This window comes from Topomyia yanbarensis, chromosome 3, assembly GCF_030247195.1.
Source record: "Topomyia yanbarensis strain Yona2022 chromosome 3, ASM3024719v1, whole genome shotgun sequence".
NCBI lineage: Eukaryota > Metazoa > Arthropoda > Insecta > Diptera > Culicidae > Topomyia > Topomyia yanbarensis.
The window spans coordinates 398,958,943-398,971,697 of NC_080672.1; the positions used below are offsets into that span (position 1 = coordinate 398,958,943).

General features: G+C 37.8%; 1 protein-coding gene across 2 annotated transcripts in view; it reads right to left on the reverse strand.

The window, feature by feature from the left end:
- LOC131693922 (uncharacterized) overlaps positions 1-12,755 on the reverse strand; it is a 489,601-nt gene that overhangs the window by 189,903 nt on the left and 286,943 nt on the right. Inside the window, exon 1 of one of the 2 annotated variants that reach the window (XM_058982195.1) lies at positions 11,918-12,743. The exons of the other annotated variant lie outside the window; for it this stretch is intronic. Coding sequence (XP_058838178.1) covers positions 11,918-12,007 — 90 coding nt within the window. The 5' untranslated portion in view covers positions 12,008-12,743. Of the gene's footprint in view, positions 1-11,917; positions 12,744-12,755 lie in introns of those variants that run through there. 2 annotated transcript variants of the gene reach the window in all.

Below are 12,755 nucleotides of genomic sequence, written 5' to 3' on the forward strand. Positions count from 1 at the left end.
CAAAGCAAAACACATAAATCACAAGCAAATTTTTCAGTTCATACCCGCGTCGTTTAGAATTTAGAGCAATAATAAATCTGGACGTCGAAAGGTGCATAGAAATAACGTCAAAAGTTACTGGCGGCACACGCATTGGGTAAAAATAAAACAGAACGAAACGTGGGCGAATGAAGGTGATAATAGACCGAAATATCGGTTGTACTGACAGTTAACGATGCAATGGACACAAACTAACTGTGGGAATAAATCGTTGCGGGAGGTAGCTAAGATAGACATTAATCCGTATACCACGAAAATGGTAACCATCATATGTCATGCGTCGAGGTGATTTGTAAACACACAGAATGGATATGTAAGTTCGAATAAATATACCGAATGTACTACGCCAAAGAAAGTATGGCGCCAAATGTTAACGCAGACGAAATATTCGGCCACAGTCCCAATTAGGGCCGATTTCTTCACCCTCGCTTAACTTTTAAACCAGATTCACCAGTACGTTTAAATCTGGCTTAAGCGTTAAGTGAGGGTGAAGAAATCGGCCCTTATTCGAAACCCCATAAGCTATTGGATTCTTACTGCGCAGGCACCGCACGAAACAAAATTGTTTCCAAAATCGTGAATAAAGTGCCATGAATTCTGGAAGAATCAAGTGTTTTATAATTATGTGCAATTTCCCTTCAGGAACGTCCGCGTAACGCTGTTATTGGCGGAAATGTTTGTTTTTGTTTCGCGAACATTAATCACGGTTTCCGCCTTGTTAAAAGCAACTGCAACCACTGGCATAACCCCTGCTCTGATGGTCGGTCGGATGGTTGATCATCATTTGTGACGGTTTCCGCCATGTCATTAGGAAACCGATTTCCTTTACTAGTTGATGTACAACACTTTATGAACATTATTTATAGAACTAAAGGTTGACTTATGATATTATTCATAGATTTAGGAAAATTAGTTCAAAAATCAAGAAAGTTTGGATACTTTCTCGTGAACTACTTCACGAATCTAGGAATTCGATCCATGAATCCATTCAATACTCGTGAACTAATTCATGATTTCTAATATATCATTCACCATCCAGTATATCTCTGGAGAAATAGTTCACAAAATAATCAAAAATTATTCATGTAATCTTTGTAAGTAGGGGTTTGCCCACTACTCGGGTTCTTGTTTGCCCGGCGAACCCTTCTTTTCAGGGCGGCCTAGGTGCTTCTACAGAATTTCGTTTCACAAGAAAAAAGTAAACAAACAAATAAACTAAATTTACCAATTTTTATTCCAACGATCCCCTTCACTGCATACTACGCTGCTTCGTTTGTAACTGATGGCGGACTGGCGGGCGGGTTTCTCCGTACGGCCGGGACAACAACGGCCTGGTCTGTCTACTGGTATCCCAGCTGGCTGCTCCGGTAGCGGTCCTTGGCGTTTAGCTAGGGAGGTGAGCTTGGCTCCTTTGTTGGAACCTCCCTAGCGACGTTGGTGACGAATCGCCGGATCGTCTACTCGCCGTAAACGATCCCGGAAGTTACCGCAGTAAACTCCCCAGGGGGAACAAAGGTCCGCCCTGCTTCGTTCTCCTTGGCTATTAGCTATAGAGGAGAGCTAGGCTCGTTCGACTTATCCTCTATAGCGAGAACGGTTGATGTTCGGTTCCTTGTTAATTAGCCGGGGTAGCGAAAGAACTCCTTTGCAATTAGCCAACCCCTTTTGGCGAACCGACACCACACTATGCACTGTGCCCGAACCACAAACCGGCACTTTTCGACAGGGATTTTACTGTCACACGCGCGCACTAAACTCCACAGTTGCGGTGGCGCAAAACTGTCCTGAAAGCAAAATACTCTGGACGTCTGTTCTTGTTCGTGGTCCGTCACTTTCTGGCATTTTCACGATGGCCGCCTTTTCCACTCCACCAAAACATACACCATCACCACAAAACCGCACCGCCGCATAACTGTCATCTCCTTTGCAGCATAAACAGCAACCAATATAACAGCAAGAGGAGCGCGGTAACCTACCTAAGCCCTATGTTAGTTATTGACAAATGTTTAACAAAAATTATCTAACCTAGCTGCACGAACAAAACCGTTCACATACGCGTAAATGAACAAAATTTACAAGAAAACGTGAACGGTACCGAACAGCGGTGAGCATAATTACACATGTAAACAAATATGGGTTAGTGAACTAGCTCATGCTTCCTAGTGCATGACTTACGATCTGTTTTGCGTGCGTTGTACTCGACTTTTTGCTACGCTCTAAAGCGAGTATTTTACGTTTCACAAGCCAGTTTTTTTTATTGATCTGCTTCTTAAGAACGAAGCGAAGATGTCGATACCTATTTAAGCGCAATCCAATCAGTTTAGGCCGAGTTATCAGCGAAATAATGTGACATCGTGACTAATGAGATGAATTAGGGCACGTCTACCCTATTTAAAAAAATTTGGAGCATTATTCGTAGAATCATTTTTGTTCCATGCACTATTCCGTGAAATGTCATATATGTCCAGCTTCTAGCGACCAATAAGAGGCACGAGCAGTAGTTATAAGAAAGCTATTAGGACCTAGAACATCGTTATTCATTTGATAAGGTTCAGTCTGGACAGAAAAAAAACTACAAATATATTATAGAGTCACAAATCGCGTTCGTGATATTGTTCATAGAACAAAATACCGTGAATCAGTCACACTTTTATGTTTCTATTCATATTGACTCGTGATTAAAATATCAGATATTGCACTAGTAACAATTGAGGTTATAAAGTAGTTTTGTAGCCTCCGCGAACTTAGATTGCACTTATAGCGTACTGTAAAACTTCAATTGTTATTTAGGCGTGACTAAGATCTCGAAATCATGAACATGAATCACTCTACTCATGACTAAAATATCGCGATTGTGAACATAAATCACGCCGATAGTAAACTCATGAATAAAATATCAGGATAACGTGATGAGAAATTACGAAAATTTCGAATAAGCTCCTACAATCGTGATCATCGTTTAACTGTCGGCTGTGTATTCCCAGATTATGAACAAGGATCATACCAATCATAACTCATAACTCTACCAAACCATGTACATATTCGGCGCGGACTGGTTTTTTGGAAACACAATTAGTTTCACGAATACGAGGTTTATTATTCATTATTTCGGGAACTCACGGTTTTCACAAATCGTTCAGTTCACGAAAACGTGATTCATGAATTTATGAACGTCGTACTCATTTATAAATGAAACAAAAACCTGTTTTAAGCCACCTAATGGTACAATCTCACCTTTTTCATTGATTTAAACCATCATATAATAGTTGGTTACGTTCAATCAATCAGCAATGTGAAAATGTCTTTTACACTTGTTAAGTATATCGTCGCTGTTGTGCTATCTTATGACAAACGCCATTTTGGGGTAAACTGAGCTAGATATGCCACATTACGTGTTTGAAAGATCTCTACAAAGTGGCGTTTTCAGAATTTTGAAATTCTACTTGGTTACTTAGATATAGCGAGAAACATTGAGTTTTTTGCTTCAAATCACTGTATCTAGGGATTTGCTCAAGCTATATTGAAGTTTTAGATGTTTTTATATGTGAAAATGTCTGAGGAACACAATGGCATAAACATTTTCAAAAGAAAATTACACGACTTGTGAGAAAAACACATTTTTAGTATTGAACTGAAAATAAAAGATATTTGGCAACACTGTAACCAAAAATAACATTTTTTTCTAGATTCCCTGACTCATTTCCTTCAAAATGCATTTCACCGATTGTTTATAGACTATATGAACGCAAAGATATGAATAAATGTTAAAAATTGATGATTTTTATCTATGGAAAATTTTCCATGCACGATTATGACACGTCATACAAATTTTGTCATCAATACACGCCTATGACACGTGTGAGTGCGACTTTTGTTTACATTCCTAGTAAAAACTCGCAACATAGTCAACCGCTCTTCGTAATATTTGAGAGATTAATGCAGAATAGATAGAAGCATCAATTGTCTTCTTTGGATTATTTATACCATCTATAAGTTTCAAGATATTCAATCTCAAACTTTAAAAATCGTTTTTCTCGAAATGTGCTAAATGGCGCTTGTCATAAGATAGCACAACAGCGACGATATATAAGTGAACGACTACCACGAACCTGATGAGCAACATGTCGACGCTGACACACTTGAAACGAGCAAAAATGTAACATTTAATTATTAACATTAAAGCTTAATCAGCGTGAGTTCAACGTTGTCTTCATGTTAATATATTTTGAAATTGTGGGGGAGGATGGGTGTGGATGTTTAGTGGAAGGGAGGAGAATGCGTCGGGAACCACCCAACTTATTTTGGTATACGGGGGATGAAGGAAATGTGGATGTGGTGACGTTGGGCTGAGTGAGGGGGGGGGGGGAGGGTGAGAGAGTGGGGGTAGGGAGATTTCAACACCAAACTACATATTATACCTTCCATTTGAGACTAGGTTAGTGAAAATTGGTTCAGTCGCCCGAGCAAACGAAAAGCCCATAATACCCCCATGCTCATGGGGTTTAACATGGGTGTTTGAAATGGGTTCAATCCATGAAATTTGTGAATTTTGTCACGGACCATATTTAAGATCTTTTCAAGGGGCTATGTGGTGTTGGAACCCATGAGTATTTGCGCGGGCGTTTTACCGAAATAACATTAGTTGTGGAATATGCCCGGAACCCGGGACTTCCAGAATTATCGGTAGTGGAGAATATATTCCAAGAATTTGACTCGTCATCAGTGATCTAGGCCTGCGAATCGAAGTGATTTGATGTTCATTTCAATAGATTTGTATTAGGTATTACGATTTTACTAGCTTATATAAGAAAATTCTATGTGACCGCAATAACCAACCTATAACTCCAGAACCAAAAATTTGAACTGAATGAAATTCAAAAGCAGTCAATGACAGTATTATATCTTTAATCTGAAATCAATTTTGTAAAAATCGGTCAAGAATTGGAAAATAAGGGTGATATTAGCTTAGGAACTTGGCGAGTTCCCCGGGGGCACCATGAACCGTCATAGGTGGTCAATGTGGTCAAAGATACTTTAATTGATCATTTGTGATCTAGACCCGCAAGTTCAAGTAATGTTGAACCCATTTGAATATGTTTTATATTACATGTGTTACAAATTTGCTGTGTGATCGCTCTTTTCAACCCGTAACTCTGGAACCGTAAGTCGGACCTACTGAAAACTCAATAACACCTTTTGGGAGCGTTATACCTTTCAGTTGAAACTAAGTATGAGTAAATCGATTCAGCCATCTCTGAAAAAATTATGTGAGTTTGAATGCCACACACACATACATACATACAGACATTTTCCGATTTCGACGAACTGAATCGACCCAGCAAACCATCAATCGTATAACAATGTAGAAAAAGACTCGTAATGATGTCTACAAATAGTCAAAATCGTTATGACAGTCGATTTTAGTCTGCAGAAATTGATTTGTAATCGCATATTACTAAAACATGATTTGAATACGACCTTTCATTCAACATCGCATTGATGTTCTAGTTAAATCGTATTCGATCGGAGTTGGTCGTAGAGCACTGGCAAACTTATATTCATATAGCTACAAATATTTAAAGCATTAAAAATCGTATTTTTGTTCATATATGATCGTGTTTTACTTCGATCAATGTCGGATTAAAAACATAATAAAGTCATTGTGGTCGTTCCTATGTGTGGGAACAGTCAGTAAGTAACATAAACATATCTACGACTTCGATATACATCACAATGACTTCAAAAAGTTAAATACGACTTAATATATCACAACATATAAGAATTCCGATTTCGCGAAATTACTTACGACTTTTTTCATATCTTTAAAATGAGATTGCTGTATATATGGCGAATGTTTATCGGAATAGGGTTTCTCTACTTGAAGATAAGATATGATTACGAAATATTGTCACGCTTATAACAATTAAAATAATTCTGTGTAGGAAGTCCTGTCCTACAATCCAAATGTCGTAAGTTCGAATCCCACCTTAATATGAGAGGGAGGGAGACCTCTATGGGGCTTTGGTTCACAACCGACATTCGTTTTTTTTGGAGATGATTTATGTGCCTACTGTTCCCAGTTTTTGATCTTCTTTACCGACGAATGAGAGTTAATCGTATATCGTGTTCCGGAATCGTATACTAGTTATGGATATCGCATATAATGCGAGATTGTTTCGCATATCCAATCGTAAATACATTCTCTAGAATCGCCTTCATACTAAAAATTATCGCGCCTAACGTGTATATTATTGTCATAAATCGTCAATTTCAATAGCTATGTACGTATATCGCCTCTAGTTTGGTACGCATATGCCGATTTTGTGCATTTTGTGCGACTTTTTAGTGGGATATAAATACGTATTATTCAGTTGCAACTTGGATATACCATCAAAAAGGCTGGCTGGGTAACGCTCGGCCCTCCGGGACTCGGTTAAAAAGTCAACTTTTAGAGTGATTTCATAGACTTTCTGTATATGAGAGAGGCAAAACGTTCTAAATAACCTCCATGTGGTAGTTGATAAGTTTTTGGTTTTTAAGGATAAGATGCTCTATACTAACGGGATTGAAAAGTTACAAACACGTTGGCGAGAGATCTGGCTATACCACAGGGCCGTAGAGAGCAACGCAATTGGAAATCTTTTGCTGCAGCGTTGCCATGCATCTGCATATCATCATCGTTCATGCTCCATTGATGCACATTAATGCTGCCTTGATTCCTTGCTTTTTGTTGTTGGTGCATGCTGTTGATTTTGAGGTACTGGATGGAGCTATTGCAGTTGTCATTGTGACCAGAAAGAGTTTTATTTACCTGTTTCTGGGTTTAATCGGTTTTTGAATCGTTTGTTACATTTTCGCTGGCATTTAGAGAGAAAACATTCCAAAGGCGATGACTGGGATCCAGCAGCAAAATCTGCTGCCAAAAAGACTGAGGCAGAGAGTTGTTATAGAAAGACTTTTCGCAGGGTGGAATCTAATGGGTAGAATATATGGGAGCAACTTCCAGTATTTTTCTGCACCAAATGTGTATTTATTTCATAACTGTAGTAGTATAGTTTCTCCAGAAACTCAACCACCGCAGCAGTGTAACTTCTTAAATATTTTTATGAAATATTAGCTATTTGAATACGGAGAAGGAAAATATTATTCTTAGGGATGGGCAATACTGAAAAATATCGATTCTTCGGTATCGCGATACTTTGGATTATCACGATACTGAGTATCGATGCATCGGAGAAAAAGATTGGATACTTCGCTACTATCGATCGGTAGCATACTTTTTTTTCTATATTTAAAAACAAAATAAGTCGTGTTTATTTCTAAATATAATTTGGAGAAACATATAGAAATCCGAAATGATAATTTGTTCTTAAATTAAAAATATTGTTAAATTGCAAAATTAAAAAATGCAATGAGGAAAAACCAAAATTAGATCCAACCGTAAAGAATGCATGATATCATCGATAGAAAAAATATACCCGTTTTAGTCTACTTAGTTGTGCAACAGGGTCTTTCACTAGGATTCCATAGTTGGTTATGTTCACTATAATTTTAAAACCTGCCCTTGCAGAAATTTCCTGTCCTTGCAGAACCTGTCCTTACGGAAATTTTCAGCACACAGTTAAATCATACGAGACAAGTAACGCTAAAAACGTTCCACGCTGTGCCTAAATCTGTTATTAACACATAAAAATGACCATCAATTCTGCAAACGGTATTTGCAAGATACAGTATCCAAGCATCTTCGCAGTGAATTTTAAAATAATCCAGCGAGAGATTCGAGAAGTATGATGATTTGAAATTTTATAACACGTTTCATAAAGCATCGACTGATACTCACAGATTTGATCTTATCATTATAAACAAAATAATATTTGTCTACTTATTTGGTACTTGCCGTTCTAAAGATATAGTATTCAAGTAATTTGAAAATATTTCATTGGCCCCTGTTAATTTGAAAATATTTCATTGGCAGAATAGAATCAGTCAACAAACCACTGAGATATGACCTTTTGAAGTAAACTTTCCAAGTTTTATAGATTTTTTAATTTACACTTTTAACAATAATGTTAGATAGAGAACCCTATTTTCATATTTTTTCTGTGCAGCCTATAAATAATATCCGTTGTACATTATATTTATATAATTAAATGCCAAGGTTTTTGTTTGAAACCGCGACACGTATAAACGCTCTAAATAGTCAATGGACAAACAAGATCTCATGCTTGAAGTCTAGTAGAAAACCCTTCGATGACCGCGTACAAATTCAAATCGCTATAACTTCCGATTTTGTCAATTAAATATTTTCAAAATAACAGGGAATATACTTGAATACTATATCTTTAGAACGTCAAGTACCAAATATTGCGAATATTGCCCATAAATAGACTCACAGCAACATAATTTTGGCACACGAAAATATGCTCACACCGCATCTACCATAGATTGGTTATTGTGGTTGCTAATAAAAACTACATTGAACGCACTTTCTAGGATTGTGCAAAGGATGTTCGGTTTGTTTATTTACTGTCCCCCGTGGAATTTGACGTGAATATATTTATTTTTCTGCTTTAAAAATCCGAACGAAAGTCTATCTACAGACGAAACGAGCCTTTTTCAAACCTGGTATTTTTATTTGTTAATAACGGTTTTAGGCAAACAGTGGTTCAATTCCTAAGCCGAGGTAGAAAGCTTCGTAGCGAAGTACAACAGGAAACACGACGTCGAATATGAAAACGTCAAAACCAAGATTCCCGTATATATGGACCTTGATCTGACAGAAAACCATCAGAATCGCACTAGTACGGATTATATTAAAAGATTTATGTCGAAGTATAGAGAAGTGGAATCCGTCACAAAAGAAAAATCAAGCTTTAGACAATATAATCACATTTCACATTTCTAGTTACATTTTGACATTATTGCAACTTTGCTGAGTGCAAATGAATCAATGAATTGATAGAACGTAAATAATAAACTTTCGTTGTGCTTTCCATCGATCCGCGTAAATATTCTGCTAAGAAAGTTTTCGTCTTTGCGCAACAAAAGCACAGATTGCTAACATGCAGGATACGCATTAACAAACAGGGATGCCATATTGAAATCTGTGTTTCTGTCAAAAATATCTTTTAATCATCTGTGATAACTGAAACAGGAAAAAATGTGTGATAAATTTCCGAGAAATCTGTGAATAATCATAATATTTCGAAAAATCTGTGAAAATTTTATCAAAATTCCAAAAATCTGCCATCTGTAAAAAAGAATCTGCGATCCAAAATTGAGCAAAAAATCTGTGAATAAACCCTGCTAACAAATTAGATATATCTACCTACACATTCGCCTCAAACATTGAACCCAAGCGCACAAAGCAAAATGAGTCAATGCTGATGATGGGTAAAGCGAAAGAGACAACTAGTACCACAACACTATGTTAACCGTGTTGTCCAATGGAGCTCGAATGTACATGCGATTTGCGAAAAACGAGCACGGTACTGTAACGGACTTCTATCTCAGCTACACTGGCTGTGAAAACACACAGCGCAGTGATCTGTTCCGCCTGCCGTTTAACAGGCAACTGAGCTCGTCCGACCAAATCCGTTCTTTAAATAGTCGACGATGACGTCATTCATAGAAGCGTAGCGCGCTAGGTACACAAATCTGTCGTGCCGGACTTGGGAAGCGTTATCTTCTGTGAGTAAATGCGCAATATTTTGATTAGGTAGTACATTATTTAAATTTTTAATGCCGTGATATCAAAAATCTTTGGGTTTATCTATTGTAATCTATTCTTAGAAATATTTCGGGGCGATATGCGCAAAAAAATTAAAAATTCATCGTGAGATGGCTGAATTATATGCGTTTAAAATTGGACCACTTTTCGTTACATACCATTTTTGTAGAATTTGCAAAGTGCACCCCCATATCGAAAACAAAGACGTAGTCCCACGCCAAAAAAATGCCGGACAAGCAATATTCCACGCCAATAATTATCATACCAAGAAAAAAGACGGCTATACTAAAGTTATACGAGAACACAAAAAGCACAAAACATGTAACAGCGAAAATCAAAGCTACAGCGACGATGACATGGGCGTAAACACGAGCGAGGAAGAAGGGAGAAAGAATGATCAGCAAGCGGCCAACCTTAATATACAAACAAATACACAAACAGGATCGTAAAACTAGGACAACTAAGCAAATCGAGCTGTCAAAATCAATGGCTGCGGTTTCAGACTTGGGTTAGCCATCATGGTGTTGCTCGTAGCTCGTAGGAAGAATTCTTATCGCTAAGCATTGTGCCTATGGTTGCTCTAAACACCAAAATCCTTGGCGCTCAATACTTTCAATACGGTCGTCTTGATCAATGACAATGCAGTTCATTTTTCGGAAAAACCTGGCTAGAAGCACTGGAAAGTGTCCTGGATAGACGGACTGGAAAGTTTCCCTCATTTTTTAGTATGACTTTTATTTTAAAATACTCCAGGAACATATTGTTCATAAAAGGTTTGCATCGTGGTAAGTAGTAGTTTCCGAATAACGTGAGGAACGTGAACATTGAGCCAATTTATTCTGATTCCAACGGAACCTTTCCTAACCTTTCTGCAAAACATCTTTTAGAGGAGATGACAATAACCTTTATTATAACTATCAAAATATGCTAAAACGTTAACAGTATTTAGCATTTGAGTACAAATTTCAAGAATTTTTTTTCAATGTGCTGTTGAATAATTTCACACATTTTTTTTTAATAAGGCGAATGAAAATAAAGATAGGGGACGGTGGGGATTTGCGAACACCGTCCATACCCGTTGAACTTTAAATGATAAAACTTTAGTAACTACTGTCAAATGTTTTTATTGTTATGATAACACATTATCTATTGACTAATGTTGCATCAACTTATGTCCTTCAGGGTTGTGTAATTATCGACTAAAGATACCATATGAAAAGTTTTTTTTACTCACATGTATTTGTGCTCTGCATCGTCCCGTTTTGCAGCCAATTTCAAAGTAAATCAGTGTAAAACATTCGTTGGACGATTGACCTGTGTTAAGTCAAAGAGGACCATATCTAATAGTATACGAAAGCAAATAAGTTTTTCTGACCTTGCTATGTTAATGGAAAGTTATCTAAAAATGCATTTTAACATGAAAGATACTTGAAAAAAAGTTCGATTTGGCGTAACGCACGCCAATTGTCTTTTCTTGCACAAAAAATAGGAAAATATTCATTTTTCTCCCATTTTTTGGATGGATTACAACTCTCCACCAAAATAAAAAATGTTGATTCCACGTATTTCATGCAATCTGCCATGTCTTAAACACGATCACGATTATTTAAATTGGTTTAGCTTGTGGATGTATTAAGGTGTCCTGTACAAATACCAGTTGATTGTCAAAATTGTTGCCGGTCTAGTAGTTATACCCCGAAGACAAAACTATGTTCAAAACTTCCCACCGTCCCCTACATATTACAATTATGTAATTATGTTTGTTTCGTATGAGATTTAGAACAGGTTCAGAAAATGTCACATAATACATACTATATAAATCCATTATTCGTCCGATCATTACTTTTTGTCAGCTTTTCACAGTTTTGGCCCACTGTGCAGTGAAAATCTAGAAACTACATCAGAACTAAGATGATTTGTAAGAATGGTTCCATACCTCTGTTGGGTGGGAGGAGTATTTGTTTCCTAACAAGGAGAGAATTTATATATTTTTAAACAAAACCGTGCTCAGTACAAATTTGTTTGTTATGATAACTGATCTGCCGTGCTTTGTACTCAAACCATATAGCACGTCTCAGAATGATTTACTCGAGAGTTTCTGACAGAGCTGATCCTGCTGCGTCTATTTTCATCGGGATATTTCCCTACCTTCTTATTATCCAGCAGCGTTGTCACTTTTTTGAAGAACCGGTTCATGATCATCTGCAGACAGTGCGGGCATGGAAATTTATCTGACATGAAAAGTACCTGCCGTAAAGAATTCCACACTTTTCTAACGCCAAACACGTGCCACTCTAAATCCGTCGAATCAATCGCAGAGGCGAAAAAAACAACACTACAATTATTCACGACCGAATGGCGTGCGCCTGACCAATTCGCCAATACCCGGCGCGGTCCAAAAAAACGAAAGTAACTACAACAAAAATAATAATAACTAACACACAGGAAACACCGGTACACTCTGCCAGATTCTGTGGCAATCGCAGCTGGAACATATCACCGCCACCACAGTCGGGGTGTATTTCGCAGGGAGTAGGCCGAACGGAGCTAATTGGGTACAACCGTTGCTTCACGAATAATTTTCACCACACGTGCAAACGGAACCGCTGCTTCTGGAATCGGCCATACATAAATAATCGCTCATCGAGGATACTGTGCCTCCCTCTAGGGTTTGGCACGGAATGAAAAATGGCGCGATCGAACTGTAAATAAACACTTCTTTCTACGCTTCACCGCGATTTTTTTTTTATTGCTTGAGATCTTTGTTTTTGTGATCTCAATCCAGATTCCGCTGCGGGATGTCGTAATTATCTGGCACCGATCCCAATAAATTACACTGCTTTCCACGGGTTCACCATGTCATGTGTCGATTTGATAAATCGACCTGTTCTTCCGTCGATAATAATCACAAGGTTCCGCGTTGGAGGTCACCTCGTAGCGGCTTTGAACTCGCGATCGCGACAAAAAACATCATCCGCCGGAACAC